Source organism: Bactrocera tryoni, chromosome 1 (assembly GCF_016617805.1).
Source record: "Bactrocera tryoni isolate S06 chromosome 1, CSIRO_BtryS06_freeze2, whole genome shotgun sequence".
Taxonomy (NCBI): Eukaryota; Metazoa; Arthropoda; class Insecta; order Diptera; family Tephritidae; genus Bactrocera; species Bactrocera tryoni.
The window spans coordinates 61,036,545-61,057,531 of NC_052499.1; the positions used below are offsets into that span (position 1 = coordinate 61,036,545).

The following is a 20,987-nucleotide window of genomic DNA, read 5'->3' on the forward strand; positions in this document are numbered from 1 at the left end:
ACATTGTCCGGTATAAAAATTTGTCTTTGGCTAACAGACTCAGCCTACATAGTGCCGAAACGGTTGTGCGAAAGCCTTCATATTAATTTTTATATCTGAAAGAGAAATTCCCCCAGAGAGGCAATAATAAACGAGGAAATATTTGTTGATGCACAAATATAGCAACTGAGAAAGAATAGGAGTTTTAAAGAGAAACTGAATGATCAGTAAAAACTCAGCTGGATATGTTTTGTGAACGTTGTCCAAAATTTTCTCGGAAACTATAAGTCGGAAAATGACAAAGACTCAATAAATAAACTTATAATGTTATACAAAGCTTTCGGGAGTAATATAACCTTTAAAATACATATGCTGGACTGTCATCTGACAACTTTGGGTGACCAACAAGGCGAAAGTTTTCATCCAGACATTTTCTTAATGGAGAAGCGCTATCAAGGGAAATGGAGGAAAAGGAATGCAAACAGATTTTTGAAGGAGAATTAAACAAATTACTTCCAGAAGCTAAATATTCACGAAAACCATAAGTAGTTTTTATATTAGGCAATTATTTCTTTAAATTTAGCCGATGTTTATACTTTTTGAGAAAATATATGTTCACAAATTCCTGTGATAAAAAAGTTAAATTTTTGTTGAGTAATATATTATTGTTACTGCAACTTTTTCAGTTTTGATATTAGTAATATACCGTTCGTAATCTCCTCCAGCTATATATTCCTGCCGCTTTCGACGGATGTTCTCGCGCAAACGCCTCAATACGGTCAAATTGAATTCCTTATTGACTATCTCCCTCTCCGAAACGAATTTATGATGCACCAAACCACGAATATTGAAAAAAACCATGAGCATCACCTTGGTTTTTGAGCGGCTGTGGCGTGGGTTTTACGTTTGTTTACGGTACTCTTCATAAACCCATATTTCATCGGCAATTATAATGCTCATCCCGTGAATGAGGGATCAGAATCGCGCGATCTAGCATGTCCAAAGAGACTATCGGAACGAGTCGAGCAAGAACGCGTTTCATATCCAAAATATCCACCAAACTCGTTTGAACGGACTCGCGAGAGATGTCGAGTTCTCTTGTCTCTACCCCTCTAACACTTGCCTGATGATTTTTAAGCACTTTATTCTACATTTTTTTTTAATTTTCTTCCGTTGAATAGGTCGAAAGTTGTCCAGATCGAGGCATCAACGATTTCTCGGCCGTCTTTAAAGGCTTTGTACCATTCGTAGGCTTGTGTTTTTGTTCAAACATTCGCCACGAAAGTTGGTTCGAAATACAATACTTAAGACAAATTCTTTGTTCGATACTTTTATCCATTGACAGATAGCGCTTATATTTGGCATATTAATTAAGGACAGTCCTAGCAACTTTGCAAATTGAAATATCAGTTACCTGAGGAATTCAATTACAATTTCCGTGACTTATTTTTGTCACAATGTGTTTCAGGTTGGTTGTTGATAAAATGACTTTCTTATACATTTTTTTTAACAGCCTTGACCTGGGATTTGCTCTTAATTTTCGAAAATTTTCCCCACAAATATAAAAACATTTAAAATATTCAATCCATTTTTTTATTGTTCACTTTCAGAATTTATTTCTTATTATAGACTTTAATATTTAATATTTTTTTTTACTTTTAATTTAATGATGTGTTCGGCTGGTTGTGTTTATCATTAATTATATATATGTATATATATATATATATGTATATATATATTTTGTTTTTGTTTCAGTTACACGACTAGACAACTTCTTAAAAACTGTTGGTGATATAGTTTTGCATCTATTCATTTATTTAATATTAATTTTTAATTTACAATAATTTATTTTATATGTATGCGTGCTAATTTGTTTGATTATGGTAATATTACACGATTTGCTAAGAACTATTTTTCGTGTAGTTGTTTGGTTTAAGAAAAAAGCGGAAGCTGAAGAAATTAATGATACAAAATTTGTAACGGAGATCGGTTTGAAAATAGTTTTCGTTTGGAAAATTTTGGAATATTGGAAAATTGGAACAGAAATCAATTGAATAGTAAAAATTTATTGTTTTGAATAGAGCAGAGATGGAAATTTATTATTTTTGAATAAAAAGAAATATATGGAATTTTTTAATTAATTAACTATTTAATAAAATTTTTAATTTAAATTGCGTTTGACGTTTACTCTTCTTCGGCATTTTGCGAGAATGCTAAAATTATTACTTTTTTGCTATTTACAAGTTGCGTTTTAATAACTTTTATTGAATAAAATTTTGTCATAAAAAATTCACATAACTTTTTTTAGTTTTTTTACAGAACTGTAATAAAAAAAAAATTTTGTAATAAAAAATCATTAAATTTTCATTTCCAAAAAAAGTATGTGGAACAAAAAATCATAAATTTTTTTTGTTTTATTTTTGTTTTTAACCGAACCGAACTTAAATAAATTATTTTCGTTTGCGGTTTTACTTAACATATTTATATATATTAATTAACGCATTTTTTTAATTTAAAAATAGTTATTGTTCTTTGGATATATATTATGTTAAACCTTTTTTATTTTATATCTCAATACAAATGTTCACCATTTTAACTACAATTAATTCAATTACTTAACACTAAACATCTGTATGCACTTTAATTAATCAATATTTTACAAGTATTGTAACAAATATTTTGCTTTTTTGCTTTTTTGTTTATTTTTTATTATTACATTTTCTTTAATAATTATTATACACATCCCTTTACATTTCACTCGAACAGTTTGAGAGCCGCAGTTGTGTTATGCTTTCTTCTTAAGTTGCCGTTATTTATTTATTTATTTGCATTATAGTAACTCTACCCAATTAAAACCACCCTCGACAGCTTTAGTCGATGACCTCCTCCACTTCGTCGCCGCCATCACTATTGACATTCGGCCCCAACAGTCCGTTATTTGTGCCACCACCATTGCCGCCACGGCCGCCGTTGCCATCCCCCATATCACTGTGTTGATGTCCCAGCGGTGATTTGTTATTGTGCACACCGTTGCCCACCAGACTGCCCACACCCACGCTCAGCTCGCCATTATGATCTAGCAGCAGGTTGTTGTTGTTCAACAAGTTGTTGTTATTATTATTGTTGTGTAAATGATGTAAATTATTGTTGAGATTGGGTGAGTGTGCGGATACACCGCCACCACTGCTGGCGGAGAAGTGATGCAAATGATGTTGATGTTGATTGAGTAGCGCCCCGAGGGCGTTTTCTCAGACAACATCAGTCACACCGGTGTATTGACAGGCGGACAGACCCGCTGAATTGGAACGCGACACTGGCGACGGTGCCGAGTAGGGACTGGCAAAACCGGTGGTGTGTTGTTTGGCCTTTAGGCGTAGTGTGGCAATACTCGATGACATGCTCGACGTCATGCAGGGTTCGGCGGCGGCACGGTACATGTACGGATTGGCGGGCGTGGTGTAGGGACATGGTGCGGCGCCGACATTGCTGTTGGTCAACGTAGAGCCCATTGTGCCCGGCAACATGGAGTTGTTCATGCTGACCGCCACACCGCTAGCGCCGGTATTGAAGCAGTTCACCGAGTTTTGGTGATGATTGGTGGTCACCATGGAGCCGAGTGGATTTACCGGCCAGGGGAAAGGTTTCGTGCCCAACGGTGATGGCACTTTAGTCCAATTATTGTACGGATATGACGAGTAGAGCGAATCATCGGCGAAGGGTTGCATAAATTGTGAACCAAAGCCGGATTTGAAGTCGGCGGCAGCAACAGCTGCGTTCATGGCGTTGCGCTCGCGCTTGCGCCACTTGGCACGACGATTCTTGAACCACACCTGGAAATAAATGGAGAAGATATGAGATTATTAGTTTTTTTTACTACGCAGGGAAAATCAAATAGGAAGTAATTAATAAATTGTTAGATTTCGGACACAATAGACTAAAGGTCGCGGTACGAAACTATTTGAGTAGTTGATTAGGTAGTAGAATCTATCGAAATATGAAATGAATTATTATTTTTAATTTACCACTAGCTGAGATTCATAAGTCTAAAACAAATATTGATTTTTTCTATATTAATTGGAGCTAATTTAGAATTCATTAGACATCAATTTCCGGTATTAAGAAAAGTAAATGAATGAATAGTGTAATTATTAACTTGTGTAAACATGAATATATAAAATTGGCATGCATATATATGTATGTATATACATACATGCATATACATATATGTATATCCTCTTATTTGTATGCGCGTGTATGATGAATTTCATTCATTAATCGATTTTAGGCAATAATATATGTTTCTAAGCGGAAATGATTTGTTATGCACATACATACAGACAGCCACTTACACATATGTACTTAATACATATAAGCGACTTTATGACTCTTGCAAATTAGCCACCCAAATATACGAATTTGAATCAACAACTACGAATGGTCTGATATATGTATGTATGTACATATATTAATTCTGCCGATAACTACATTATTTACTTTTTGAATAAATATGTATGAATGAATGGTTTTTTAGGTTTATGAAAAAATCTTAATAGACCTTTTTTGAAAAGCATTCAATTTCCTACGGTATCCACAAAACGAAATATTTTGTGAAATAGTTGGAATGAGATACCTGGTAGTAGGAAAAAATAGAAAACCGTTAGGCGGAGAACCTTCTCAACTTTTTTTTTGCAGATTTTATTAAGATAAAAAATTATTTTCATAAAAAATGGTGGCACTTATGCAAGAGTGCTTATATAAAAAACAGTAACAAAAAATATTATGCAGTTAACTAGATAATCTTACACTGAAGCTATAGTACTAATCATGTAACAGACACATAGTTATATATATACATAAGTAGTTACAAGTGGATATGAGCAGTAATCCATCAGTACCGCTACCGCTCGATTTGAATAATGTAGTGTCAAGAAAAACTCTTTCAAATTTTGCGTGCTAATACTGTCTGAACCTAATCTGACTTTTTACTATAAGGGAGTGTATAAGAAAATATTTTTTTTGCTATTGTACCAATAGAATAATTTTTTAACTCCTTAAAACTTACTTCAAGCCAAAAAAAATGATCTTAAACTGTTTAACCTTAAATGTGATATTGGGTCCTACTTACTCCTAAATCTAAATGAAAATTCTCTGTCTGCGCCTAATTTCATTGATTAGTTCTATATAGGTTTATCTTCACCTAAAATGTAGAATAACGTCACATTACTATTCATAAGTTTTCAGAAAAAGAATAAGGCGCTATAAAGCAGAAAGATTCTTATTGAAGGAAAAAAAATTAAATTGGGTTATAACGGTTATATGTACTATATATAAATATATAGAAACTGAAAATTTTATAGAAATATGTTTGTAGTATATTGTAGTGGTTCCTAAACCATAAGAAACTCAATTTCGATTTCGCCATATTTTCCATTTTCGGTAACGATATATATATGTATATATATATACATATATTTATTTTTGGTTAATGATCTCTCTCTTTCCCATTGAAACATCCCTTACATTTTTCGAAATATTTTTAGTTTAATATCTGCAAAAGAAGTATATGGACAATACATTATGACATTGCAAGACTCAGAAATTGAATGCTTTTGATGGATATCTTAGGTATGAAATTCGTTCTTGCTCGACACCTCCCGATAAAGTTCAGTTTTTTTTTTCAAAAGTAGTGCCGTAAATCGGCCTCTTTGGACATGCTTGTTCGTCCGAAATCCGACCCCACACTGACGGTGAGCTTTATAACTGCGGTTGAGACATGGGTTTATGAGTTTTTTACCCAACCAAAACACGATTATTGGAATGAACAAGCGAGTCAAAACCAAAAAATCCATGCCATTTGGCCGCATTGAGACGCTTGCGTGAGAAAGTTTTTCGAAAACGGCCGGAATCGCGGAAGAACAATTCATGGATTTTACACGATGATAATGCACCATCGCATCGAGCCATGATTGGGACCCAATTCAAAGCCAAAAACCTAACGAATATCGTCGATCAACCACCGTATTCACCAGATTTGGCTTCGTGTGATTTTTTCTTGTTCCCCAGACTAAAATTGCCTCACCGTGGAACCTGTTTTCAGTTGATCGAAAAGATAAAACAAAATTCGCTGAAGGAGCTGAAGGCCATCCCAAAAGCTACTTTTGAAAAGTGTATCGAAGACTGGAAAAATCGTGTATTACAACGGGTTGAGATTATTTTAAAGGCGACAAAATAAATATTAAAAGATTACAACCGTAACTTTTCTATAAATAATAAAAAAAAACTATGCATGTGTTGGTTCATCGTTGTAATTCAGTCTAATGGAAACTATTTTGGAATTAAAATATAATATAATATGCATTTTATTCTATATTAAAGAAATTGGGTGTTTTTGAGGACACACCTTATATGTAAGTAAGTAAACAAATCGTTTCATAAAATTATAAAGCAAACGTGATGAAGAGAATTTTCAGCAAATTCTGAGCTTCAATTGCCTTTTCGAATAGAATTTCAAAATTTTATTACCTGGGAGAATTGAAAAATCCACGGAACTGTAGGTATTGTTTTAAAAACGAAACATGATTTAAACAAGAACGGCTGAAAACGTTTATAAATACGCATAACATGAGATATTTAAACACATTCATAAACATAACAAATTCAAAAGTTTAGTTTTTTGAGTATTCGACTTCGCTGACACATTTTCACGAATATTTTTAAATGATTGACGTGGCTACCGTTGACAATAATAAATTTAAATGCAAATTTGTGCAGACACGCAATGAAGCAAAGAGAAGAGCAGAGGATCTAGATATACTATGCACACGCAAAAGCATGTTAGAACTTGTGCAAATTATTTTCATTTCGAAGCTTCGACATGTTTGTATAGCGGGTGGGTAGAAACAAGTGCGCGCAAGCACGCCATCTACACATAACATATCATAAATACTGCGAAAATGTACTCGAAATTAGCACTTGCTCTGCTAATAATGTATGCACACATACATATATATAATACATATATAATATATATAAGATACATATGTATGTATGTGTACGCACACATAAATTCTAAGTACTTTAAATTTCAATGAAAGATAAACAAGCGCAAGCACAATGAAATGCCTGAAGCATATGGCTGAGCACTTCAAGTTAAAGAACAACACCAAAAAAAAAAATTGAGAATAATAACACAAAATGGCGTCTAGCACGTACACAATATAAAGTTAAAGTACTTATAAGGCACACACATGCCGACATTCATGACGGCGTTGTGTGTGTGTGTGTGGGTGTGCAGATACAATTGTGAAATTGCAATGAGTATAAGTAAGAAGAAGATAAAAATATAAATCGGAATCCAAATGAAACGCCCCTTCATATGCCAGCGCCACACAAACACACACCAACACACACACAGCACACTTTCGCATTTATATAACCGCAGAGATAAGCAATTTAACAAATAAATAAGCGAAGAAAAAATAAAAATTCCAAATGCGGAAATAAAGCACTTCGCCGAGCTAATCAAAATTCACTGCAGCTACAGGGAGCGTAGAAAAAAAAACTAACCAAAAGCAGTAACAACAAAAACAACAGCGCCATAATAAATAGCAAAGCACTGCTGCAGCGTTTGCTTATGCTTGGTTTCTTGCTTGCACAACAACAACATATGGCGTTGCCACCCACCAGCCTCCATAATTTTTCTTACTTTCAATGTAGCTGCCACTCCAGCGGCCTCCTGCCGCCTTGCCGCGCTGTAATATTTTATTTATTTGGCACAAGTTGACAGCCAGCGCCTCCATACCCCCCACCACACGCTGCCGCCGCTCAACTTAAGTAATAAATTACCCAGTTGCCATTTTGTTTTTGCATTTTCATTTGTGCGCGTCTTCTTCTTCTGCAATTGTTTGTTTGTCTGTTTGTTTGCCGCCTTCTTTATTTGCCATTCACTTTGGGCTCTTGTTGTTGTCGCCGTTTGCAATTGTGGCAGCTTTGCTTTTGTTTGTGTTGCATCCATTTTCTACGACTATTTTGTTGTTGCATCCGTTTTCTATGACTGTTTTGTTTTGTTTGTTTCCCTGCATTTCGAAGTAGAATTTTGATTTATTTAACCGCGCCATGACTTGCAGGCCCCCCAGCCACAGCAGCCAGCTCCTTCTCCTTCTCTTCCCTTTATTGTCATATTCCGCTATAACAACAAGAACGACATCTGCTCGGTAGCTTTTAGGGTTGTTCGATTCACTCATTCGCTGCTTTCACATACATAACCGTAGCAACTTCCGACCACCCACGAGTATGCATTGTTGCCAATTACGATTTTCCAACTCCCCCGCAACTCTCACTCACTTCCACCTCTTTGTGTTATTTTCTTCCATACTCCACTTTATTTATATATAATTCTCTCTGTTAAAAAAGCAACAGCATTTACTGGTATTTGTATTTATAATTACTGCACATGCGTACTCCGTAACGGTAAGCCATTGTTCGTTGGGTTCGGTGGCTGTGCGGGCGGTTTGTGCGCCTGGTTTGGGTTCTCTCGTTGGGGTTCGCCATTAGGCGAGCTTTTTGTGTGTGCTAACGGTTCTTATGTTGTTGTTATAGGTGTGTGTGTTGTTGTGGGTGTGTGTGTTGCTTGGCTGCTAGGTTGTTGTGTGTGTATTTTAAATGAATTGGGGGTAGTATTTTATGCAATAAATATGGTGGCAGACGGAATACATAAATTGCTGTCAGTGCAAAGTTTATAAAAATATAAAAATTTTGCACAAGTGCCTTTTTTATGATGCCACGTAGATTTTATTTTATATTGTTTTTGTGTTTCTGTGTGGAAAAGTCTCAACTCAGGAGATATTAAAGTGGCAGGCTCGATAAAAGAATTAAAGCAACTTCTTAGTTTTATCTTGTTTGCATGGCAACAGCTATTTAAATCGTTTTAAGGTGCTGATGTTTTTCCAAACTTTTTCTTTAATGCTATTTTATACAGATAAATTTCTGTAGACAAAAATACATTTTTAATTACCCAGCGGTCAGTTCAATTAGATTATTAAAATTATTCAGAGTTTCAACTTGTTTGGATCATGACAACACAAAATTACATAGGTTGCCTTTTATATTTCAGGATTTGGCAACCTTAGCGTTGGAATCTGGACCTCGGCAATTTATCATAAAGTTTGATACATTTGATACACAGTAACTGGAAATGTTCAGCTCTCCCAAAAAATTTAATTGAATCGCGAACATTTTAGCTCGATTAATTTTTACAACTTTCGACGCAGGTTAACTCAGCAACCTAATGATCTCAATACAAATTCAATTTTTTTCGATGAAGCTCTATCAAGGAATTTTATCGATGTTGTACATCACTCTAATTCGAATATTGGAAAGGGGACCAAAATCAATTGTTGTTCCGAAAAGTATGACATATGTACATATTATGTTGTGAGTAACCTGATTTTTCAAAGATCGAAGGAAGGCAAAATTGTATTTAAAAACTCCAATTCGGGCAAAAATTAATGCAAATCGTGTCAAAAGTGTACAAGATATAGAGAGAAAATGGGTTTTTTCTATGGTTTTTAATAAGATGTCTTGTAAATTTACTATCAATTTCCTCAAAAACCGTATTGTGAGAATTGTGGAACTTCAGAATTAGCGTGGCTTCTAGTTCCTAAGTTTTATATACTTAATATCGAAGGTATTTTGTAAAAATTCGCTTTTGTTCGAACCACATCATGAAACTTGTAGGTAGGTAGATAAAGGGGGGCGGCAAAACATCCTTGGCCCCGGGCGCCCGAAGTTGTAGCTACGCCACTGTTCAGTATACATATGTAATTTACTTAAAAGCCTAAACAACAATATTTTTTTCATTCAAATTTGTCGACCTTTGCGTTTGGGAAAGTGCTTTCGAGCTGAGCTCTTCTTAAATTTTTTAATATGAAGAAATCCTGGTTTGCACGATTTCAAAGTGACGATTTTAGTTTGGAAGACAAAAAACGGGGGCCAAAAAACAGTTTGAAGATGAGGATTGCTCCGGGAAGATTGTTGTCAAATACAAGAAGAGCCAGCAAAATCTATGCAAGCCACTCAAGCAGCCATTTCAAAACGTTTAAAGCAGCCGAATATATTCGTAAGCAAGATATTTGTGTGCCATTCGGATTGAAGTCAAGAGATGTTGCAAAACGAGTTTGCATGTAAGAATTGTTGCTTTTTACGTCAGGAAAAGAAGTCGGAAAGTGACTGTTCATAAAATAACAAATAATCAATTGCGAAACAAGGCGAAAAAGCCAAGTCAACGGCAAAGCCGAATATGCATAACGACAACGTAATGCTCTGTATTAGGCGGGATCTAACAGATGTGTTGTATTATGAGCTTTTAAAACCGAATGTTAACATTAATGGAAACGCTACCGAGGACAACTCATCAAATTGAAACAAGTGAATGCCGAAAAACAGCCGTTATTCACGACTAAACACTAATTCTAGTTTTCCAGCATGACAATGCTCGGCCTCATGTTGCAAGGCCGGTTAGAAACTATTTCAAAAACAGCGGTTGGGAAGTATTGCTTCATCCGCTTTATATCCCAGATCTGACTTCTTCTTATTACCATTTAATGCGATCTATGCAGAACATCCTCACTGGAAAACGGTGCACATCAGAACAGGGTATCAAAAATTGGCTTTATCACTTTTGGCCGTTTAGTCGGGTCTGGTTTGGATGGAATCCACAAATTGCCAGAAAGATGGCAAAATAATATAATTTCCGAAAGGCAATACTTTGAATAATGCTATTAACAGTTTTTCCTTAAATAAATGTTAAAATTAAAAATAATAAAAACTCAGGAATATAGACCCTATAGTATAGTAAAGCTCTATGGGATAGTTGGTGTCATCTACTTCGTGAAACCAAAAAAAAAATGTTTTTTTGATTTGCCAATTTTAATTATTAAGCCAGTATAAGTAGATCTTCTGAGCTTCCGTGTGAAATTCTCACAACCTGTCTTATGGGAAAGCTCTCTTTACTCGCTGATTATTAGCTTCTTTGCCTTCAATTTTATACGCTAAACGCCAATAAATTAATTGATAACCCATGGATGTGAGAAGTTAATTATGGGCGCTTAAAATGTGCTGTAAAATTACGATTTTACACCAGCGTGTGTAGACACACACATACACATGCTAAGAAACTTCTGCACCCAAATCACTGCCGTCGCTTAACCGAAATAACGGCGCAAGCGAGAAGGCGCAAGCGCTTACACATGCATTCTCCACAATTGTAATGAGCATGTAATCCCTTGTTGTTGTTGTGCTTCACAGTCAGAAGTAGCGGTAGTGCACATAATAAATATGATTTGGGTGTGTGTGTGTGGTGTAGTTGTGGGGTTGAAATTTTGTTGGTGCTGGTGCTGGGTCTGAGTTTGTTTGTTTAGTTAAATGCTGCACACATACATACATACATATGTTCTGCTTGCAAGCAATATTCACAGCTATTATTCCTATGCAATTGTAGATATATGAGAATTGTATAGCGGCGTCAGCTAGTACAACAACAACAATTGCCGAAGTTTTTAACTATGCGCACGCGTTTCGTATTCGTAATGGATGCCAAGCATTGAAAATTCCCAATGTTCCGCTTTCCTGCTCTACCGCCTGAACTTGTGTGCGCGGAAGTCAATATTTGCTTTGTGGGAAAATCGCTTGAATGCAAACGCACACATAATAAACTAACTCTAACACAATAAGTAAAGTGGTAAAAGTCAGTGACTTCAGTTTTATGCGCCTAAAAGGCGTCTAATCAAATTAGTTGCGGTGCAACATAATTGAAATGTAATTACCACACGGTAGCGCAGTGTGTGTGGGAAGTTTCATCAGCAAGTCTTAATTTTCAGAAAGCGTAAAGCAAATAGGATTAACTATCATATGAGTACACTTCCTTGCTCGTTTGTATTTTTCTATTTGTGACATTTCACTCAAGTCTAACACCAGCTTGTCGGTTTAGCTCAGCGCTGAGGTGCAAAGGTGCACGTTTATCCATCATTACCTGCCTCAAATGCATAAGCAAAGCAATAAAAATCATAGCTGCTCAAATCGCCGGCGCTTAGACAAGCTAATGCCCGCAATTAATCATGTCAACCGAGTCAAGTCATCATCTGTGGGGCCGCTTTAACGAACATCAACGTCAGCGTTAGCGCCGGAGTCGTAGTTGGTCGTAGTTGGAGTCGAAGTTTGAGACACTGTCGATTCGTAGTTATTGACACAGTCGCTTTTCTTCCTGGTTTCACTTCCTGGTTCTGCTCTACTCTTGTACATACTAAATCTTCATTAGTCAATATTTGTAAGTTGGCAGACGAAAATCTGAAGCGAACGTCTATGTTTTGTTTAAATATACATATTGTTGGAAGGAAGACCTACGTTTGCATTTATGTGCAGCTTGCCTTTCGTTTGTAATGACCCTACTTCTTTTATTACACAGAAGGCAATCAATCAAAAAAGTCTCAACACTTCTATTGCACATCACACCTCACATGGTTGGCGACAGTGAGGGAAGCGAGCGGAAATGCTTTGTAAAAAGGAAAAGAAAGATTTTCTAAGATTCACATCATATTAAGGGGTTTTGAGGGTTTTTTAGCTTGAAGTGAAAACAAATATTGAGCAGACTAAGACCTGGTATTACAAGTAAAAAGGGAGACTGAGATAGTAGAAAGAGCTTTTTTTAATATAATGAAATGTTTAGTATAGTACTAGCATAATAGTATGTACTTATCTAAGTGTATGAGAAAATTTTTTTAAAATTCAATTAATTTAATTTTAAAGAAAATTAAAAAATAATTATTAATTATAATTAAAAAAAAATAATTTTAAATAAAAAATTAACTTCATTAATATATTTTCCACGAGTCTATTATAATTTTACTTAATTCAATTAATTATGTTCTGAGTAGTTAAATTTTAAAATAAATCATTTGCCGATTTTCTGAGAAATTGCATTTTTAATGAATTTAATTTAATAATTTTCTGAAAACTCATTTTTTAAGTTAATTGTACTAGGTTATTTTCTGTGTAGTACATTTTTTAAAGAATTTAATTAAAATACCGCATCTGAAAAAAAATTTTTAACTAATTTGGTTATATTTTTTCTGAGAAGTTTAGTTTTAAAATTGTTTTCTGAGGTATTATTTTTTTAATTTAAAGAAATTAATTGTTTTAATTAACATTATTAAATTATTTTCTGAAAAATTAATTATTTTTCTTATTTCAATAATTTTTTAAATTTTTTCATTTAGTTTTCACTAACTTAATAAAATATTTTAATCAAATTCTGAGAAATATTTGTTTTTTAATTTATAGAAATTAATTGTTTTAATTAACACGATTAACTTATTTTCTGAAAAATTATTTTTTTTTTAATTAATTCAAGGAAGTTATTTTTTATTTAATTGAAACAATTTAATTATTTTATAATAAATTAGAAGATTTATCCAATTTAAATAGAGACAAATAAAATTTTTAAATCAATTAAAATAAATTATTATATTGTAAATTCAATTTCCTAATTAATTCAATGTAGTTGTTTTTCTGAGAAATTATTATTTTTAAAGTATTTTTATTTAATTATTTTTAATTAATAATTATTAATAGTTTTAATAAACTTAAGTGAATTATTTTCTTAAAAATAGTTTAAATAAGTTAATTAAATAAAATCTTTTTCTTCGAAGTTATTTTTTTTAAGTAATTTTATTGAATTATTTTTGAAGTAATTGATTTTTGTAATTAATTAAAAATTTAAATTAATTAAATTAATTTTTTTTCCTGGACAGTAAATTTTTAGATTACTTTTTGTTTAGAATAATTGTCTAATTTAATTTATTTCTTAGTAATTATTATTTTTAAAATAATTTAATTAAATTATTTTTGTAGCAATTGATCTTTTTTATTAAGTTAAGTAAATTACTTTCTGTAAAACTAAGTTTTAAGTAATTTTAATTTAATTACGCACAGTATTTTATTAAATTATTTCCTATAAAAATTTATTTTAAGTAATTTAATTTAGTGGTTTTTTGAGAAACAATTTTTTTTAATAAAATGAATTATTATTAAATATTAAAATTAATTAAAATTTTTACTAAATTAGTTAGACATTAAATTTCATAGAAATTAATCAAATTAAACTATTTACCAAGAAATTATTTTTTTTTATATTATTGAGCTAAATTATTTTCTGAAAAATTACATTTTTAATTAATTCAGACAAACTATTTTCTGACTTTTTTTCTGATTTAAATTTTGATTTATATCAATCCTGATGTATTTAGATAAAATATTCTTTTAACTTTTTAAAACGATTTGCTCTTATACCTTTTCATTTTCCTAAGCTCATTTTCCACCTATTCGCTTTCAACTTCAACTCACTTCCCCCTGCAATATTTCATCAATTTATCACAAATTTCTGCTATTTTTTGTTCACCTACCCACATCCACACACACAAACGACATCAAGGCTTCAATACCTGATGAGCCGTTAAGGTTATCCTTGGCTGCCAGCTCAGTCGTTCGTAGTTGCAAGTAAAAAATCAGTGAGAAAAAACAAACAATGTCATCATTGCTTGCATCAAAACCAATTAGAATTTCATGCTTGGGTCAGCAGCGCTAGAACCACCGACTAGTTTTGCCCTTTTTTGCTGTTTGCAATATCCGTGCAAGCGTGTTATTGCTGTTAGTTGCTATTTTAGAATTTTTCTTAATGTTTTTTTTGTTTTGAATTTAGGTTTTTATGCAACGGCTTGGCAGCCATGAAGACTTTTTTGCACTTTTCACTTCACTCAATTCTTCAGCGCTGACTGCTGTTAAATGATGCGTGAAAATGACAGAGACAAGATCGATGATAGCTTGTGATATTTGGTTATTATTGGTAGGGTGTAATACACAGTTATGTTCCAAATAAGTATTTGCAGTGATAAATTATTGAAGTATGTGAAACTTTAGTCATAGTTGATGAAACTTTATTCTGAAGTTGAAAGCAGAATATGTGTGGAAATAATATGTAGTAATCGGTAATACACAGTAAATTTTTAAAAGAAAAAATGGTACAGCATTCGAGATTTCTGAGTGGGTGAACCTTAATGAATTTTATTTCTATAATTTACCTATTCAAATACCCCAGAATACCTCAAAGTATTACTATTAACTTCAAACTTATTTCAATAAATTGCAGTTTTAAGTTAACAAACTAGTCAAACCAAGCAACAAATAAGTCTACTTTCGGAAAATCAGTATATTTCGTTCTCTATTGCGACTACCAACAAAGAAATATAAAAGTATTAGTTAAACTCCTCACTCCTAATCCACAAAAATGGCTTAAAAACTAACCAACCAACTGACCGTCAATGCGCGCAAACCGTTATTTACCATTTAGCCATTCGGCACTGCTCATAAATGGTCACATTATGGCTTTTTGAAAAGCTTGTTGAAACCAGCAAATCCCACCGCCAATACACGGCCAATGAACTATGAATGAGCGCGTAAAAAAAACAAAAAACAAAAAGGTGGATAGTGAAAAAACTCTGTTTTGCAAAGAATGAAGCTCGAAAACTACACATGTACATATAAATAAACATATTTACATATATAAGGTTTGTATGCACGTATACTGTTGCCTTTAGTCCTCACCAATCTCGAATTGTATGACAAAATAGTGCAAAAAACAAGAAATTGAGCAATAAACGCCAGCAACGGTGCAAAAATCCAATTCCAAAGGAAGCTGCATCACAAAAACAAGCCACCAACTAACAATTGGTGAACAAACGTGCACTTAATGGTCTTTTATGTGCCATCAAGCGATTGCCAACACCTGTCGTGCTGTCGATTCTGGCGGCGAATAATAGCAAAAAATTGCAAATCAAAGCTTTTGGAAAAAACACCGTTTAGTTTTTTCTGCACAGTGCGAACTGCATACATATACATACATCCTTAAATATACATATCTCTATATATATGTATATATACAAGCACACACCCATCTGCGGCGATGATGCCAATTTGTAAAGATTTTTAATAGTCACCCCAGTCCCCTGGCATCAATCTACTTCGTACGAATTTATGTTGCAAATCTACTGTTGACTCTGTTGGTTGAATTGCTGGTGATGGTGGTGGTTGCTGTTTCAAATTGGTTAAAGTGTTTTTGATGACTCGCTGATGTGTATTTGAAAAAATCAACAAACGGTTTTATGACTTTTGTTTTTTTAAGTTTCATTATATTCGGCGCATGTGTTGTTGTAGTTTATGTTTTGGAAAATTATTTAATGAATTACTGTATGTCCTTTGGAAGCAATTTGATAATGTGTGTCTTTATATACATATTTCGTAGTGATACGTGGAATATGAGAATGACGAGTGCGTGGCATTTGTTTCGAATCGTTTTTTAATGTAAATAACGGTATTATGAGGATTATCTATTTTGGAACTTTAATAATTAATTTTTTCAGAGTAGCTAATATGTGATAATAAATGGCGCCCTTTAACTACATTCTATGGAGGACATTAATGCTTTTGTGAATGCTTGTTATTTTGCTCACGTTGCAAAGGGTGAGACCGTCTGAAGACCCACATTATAAAAATGGACTCATTTTGTAGAATTTGCAAAGACCGTGACTAAGAAAAATGTCGTAGTGAATATACACTTTCTTAAAAGAAGCTGCATTTTGGGACAGTACATCTACTACTACCTCCATGACAGCCACCTTAGATTGAAAAACACTACCGGAAACCTCAATTTAAAGTTGATGGTGAGCTCTAATAAGAAAACACCGCCTACCCTCTCGTTTAGCTTCGTTCGATTTAAAACAGAGCTCACTGCACTGCTTCTTCAGTGGCTTCGCTACACCCCGAAATCCCTCGAAGGTCTGTGAGCAACGAAGACACCATCAGGAGAAGATTCCGCGATGCAGTGTTCCAGATTGACAAGATTGCAATCGTAATAATAAAAAATAAGGTGTTCTATTTGGCGGTATTGAGGCGTTTGCGTGAAAGCATCCGTCGAAAAAAGCCGGAATTGTGGAAGAACAGTTCATGGATTTAACACGATAATATTGCACCATCGCATCGAGCCACGATTGTGACCGAATTTAAAGCTGAAGGAGCTAAAGGCCATCCCAAAAAAGTGTTTCGGGAACTGGAAAAATCGTTGGCATAAGTGTATTACATCTGGTGGGAATTACGTTGAAGGCGACAAAATAAATATCAATGACTAATTAAATATTTTGCATTTTATTTACAATTTCCGGGTACTTTTTTGTCATAAAATATGATTATTTTCTTTTTAAAGAACATCATACCGGCTCTACTTCGGACAAAAATTCAAACTCCATCGTTTAATCTAAATGCAAGATAGTATCTATACACTTCGGATACTGCTGTTGTTGTCGAAACAAACTTTCAATAGTCTATATTTAACCATTAGACTAGCCAAATAGCACACTTATGCACGTTGAACTACTTCAATTCCTCGCACAGATATAAGTGTCCAATCAAAAATACTGAATCAAAAATTCTTGTCTAAAATTAGAAATGAGATTTCGTCTGTCAGCTGCAGTCATCATCACTTATCATAATAATATTCTCTGTAATCAAAGTGCATACATTGTTGTTACTAACTGTGCACACAATACACTAAACAGTTTTCAATTATCTAATTGAGTTAATTGAAGCGAAACTATTACACTTGTCATTATCAAAACTCTAAAGCTGAATTTCTTAAGGGAATGACTAAATAGGTATACTATGTGCTACAATATCGATTTAATAAAAGTGTGAAGCAGTGAGATAATTTCACACTGATTACTTTATCACTAATTACTTGGTTTGCAACATTTTGAGCTTATCATTACTATAACCATATAATCATATAAAAAACAGAAAATATTTGTTCATGAACTATTTGCAGCCAAAACAAGTTAGGTGCCTATTTTAGGAACAGAGCAAATATTTTTTCTAAAATAATGGTGACGTTGCTCGCACGAGTAAATAGGAAAATGTCTGACCGAATTCTATGTAAAGTAGTGAAGCTGGCTCTAGATTCGCGCGCCAAACCAGCTCGAGAAATTACAAATGAGATAAACGATGTTCATGTAATAATATCGCAAAGAACAGGAGAGAACAGAAAGAGAAATATTCAAATAACAGTCGAACTTTTTAGAAAAAAAAACCCTTATATACCGGCGGCCAGCAAAGAAACCAAAATTGAGCAAGCGAATGAGAAATCATTGAGTAATATTGGCCAGGCTCCACCAGAATTTTACACGGGTGTATTGGAGCAAAGCAAACATAAAAAGTTTTGAACGACCCCCGAAAGTCACCCATATACATACATATGTATGTATTATCAATAGGAGCAATGTTTGCTATTATAGCAGGATTTGTTCACTGATACCCATTATTCGCAGGATTAGTATTAAATCCTATTTGATTAAAAAGTCAATTCATTATTATATTTATTGGTGTAAATCTAACCTTCTTCCCACAACACTTTTTAGGGTTAGCTGGTATACCTCGTCGGTATTCAGATTGTCCAGATGCTTACACGACATGAAATGTAGTTTCTACAATTGGTTCATCTATTTCTTTACTATGAATCTTATTCTTCCTATTGATAATCTGAGAAAGTTTGTTAACACAACGATAAGTAGTTTTTATTTAACATGATTTTCTTCATAACAACGGTTATCTTTAGAGACGTATGCTGGCTAGAAGCAGTGACGGAAACCATTCAGTTTGTGCGACGTAGACCGTGAAACCGTTATGCGGAAAACTGCAATCAAAAAGCGGTAAAAGATCCCACCAGTGTAATGACTTGGAGCTGCATATCGGTGGAGCGTCCTTGAATAATTTATTTTGATGAGAGAAAGTTGAATAGCGAGCAGTACAACAATGTACTTCACCATATTTAGCAACATTGAACCCTCCAGCAGCACAATAATACACATACATTTATGAATGATTGAGCGCCCTGCCACACCTACCGACAAATGACTGATTTCCTTCACAACTTGGAAATCAATATACTACTTTGGGCGAGCAATTCACCCAACCTAAACCCCATCGAAACCTGTTGGGCGTTCCCTAAATCGACGGTCCATTCATAAAAAAAAAATCTCACAGTAGCCGCAATCAAAGTTAACTTAGAGGATGTGTGGCTAAATGATACAAAGTTAAAAATAACAATAAAGTACTGTTTAAACAATATGCCTCAAAGAGTGGATTGTTTTATTAAAGATAAAGGTTTGTCCACCAAATACTAAAAAAATTTTAGTTTTTCTCAATTTTATAAAAAGAGGATATTTCAAATAAAGATTCAAAAAAAAAATTGCATTCACATATTGCAATAATTTTTAATTATTTGCCTCTGAACGCAAAAATATTTGAATAATTTTCCTTGTATCTAATTGTTGGCGGGGTACTATACTGTTAAATGTGTTATTCTTATAGAAATTGTAAAATATTAGTTCATGTGATAACATCCACATAAAGGACATTCTCCCAATCTATTTTTTGGGAACTATTTTATTTTTTGTTTTCTCTGTCAAACCAGCTCAAGTACCCAGTACTTAGAATGTGGCAAGAACAACAAATTTCGTTAAACAAAAGTTAGTTGAATTCCGCGCCACTTGAGTTTTGACATTCAATTAGAAGCGATACTTATAAATGTTCAGGCAGTGAGAATATTTGACAGCCCTTCAATACCCTGTAGGGAAAATTTATGGTTTTGACATTTTCTTGAAACAAGTTATATTTCAAAAAAGTGATTTATAAGAGATAATAACTTCTAATTTAAAGAATTTCAATAATTCTGAAACTGTGATTAGGTGAGTAGTTAAGTTTTTGTGCTTTAAATTTTTGAAAATTGTTTTTGAACGTTAGAAATACATGTACATATGTAACTCTCATTTATGCGAGTAGAGAAAACCAAAATTCTTTCTTCATTATTAATTTCTAAACTTGCTCAAGATCATGCGATTCTTTGATAATATAATAAGAAAAATAAGTTTCTAAATTATGAATTTCGATAATCTCGAAACGAAGTAGACAATGCTTGTTGATAGAGAGAGAGAGAGATCTTCCATTTAGTTATTTGTTTTCAGATTTCGAATATTGTGCTTCAGTATTCGATGAATGCCAGTATAAATACATTAGGAACGATTATAATATGATTTAAGAACGAAGAAGGGTGAAAATATGAACTTCATTCAAGTGTTGTGAGTTTCGAAGATTTGCAATATAATTATGAGATCAGCTAAGATGTCTTATAAGCTAAGTACAACAAGCATATTTGCTATATGATTTGTCGCTGCTTGAGGCGGCACTAATAGTTCTCTTTCCTACAGGGCATAACAGCATAACGGTGTATACATAATATGCATACTCCAACTTTGACAAGTTAAGCTTTAGTTCAATGAGCTTATCGAGTGTGATCTGATGTGTGCTGTTTTTATTAATTTCCTTCTGTTAATATCTATACAAATTAATGTGGATGGGACAGTAAATGAGTAGGAAAAAAATTAATAGAAGATATGCACAAAAAGACTCTCCTCACTGAAGTACTTAGATGTCTACGTATTTATGCATTTATTTATTGTAAATATGTAATTAGCTATATTTGCTTAGAAGTAGGAAAGTGACTGCCTGCAGCATGACGAATGTGTCAATACAACAACACACACCCAGGTACACTTGGGAAAAGAGGAAATGTGGAAGCGAATTGTTGGTGGCGCCAAGGGGCAAATATAGTAAATAAAAAACTGTATATACATTAATACGTATATACATATATACATACTAATATATTATGAAAAGTAGAAATCATAATCATCATCGCCGGCATTGCTGTTTGCAGCCGGTCATTAGCAGCGGCGCCAACAGCAGCGTCAAAGCAGGGCCGCAATGTTGTCGGCATCGCGGTGCACAACAAGGCGATGATCGATGATTGCTGATGGCATTTCAGAAGTGACAACACTTCTTTATCAATCAAA

The 20,987-nt window shown here is 33.6% G+C and overlaps 1 protein-coding gene across 1 annotated transcript in view; it reads right to left on the reverse strand.

Annotated features, from left to right (window-relative positions):
- Window positions 1–2,512: 2,512 nt before the first annotated feature.
- LOC120766280 (pituitary homeobox homolog Ptx1) overlaps window positions 2,513–20,987 on the reverse strand; it is a 77,475-nt gene continuing 59,000 nt past the window's right edge. The window contains exon 5 of the mRNA XM_040091682.1: window positions 2,513–3,809. Within this exon, the coding sequence (XP_039947616.1) occupies window positions 3,228–3,809 (582 nt within the window). The 3' untranslated portion in view covers window positions 2,513–3,227. The remainder of the gene's footprint in view (window positions 3,810–20,987) is intronic.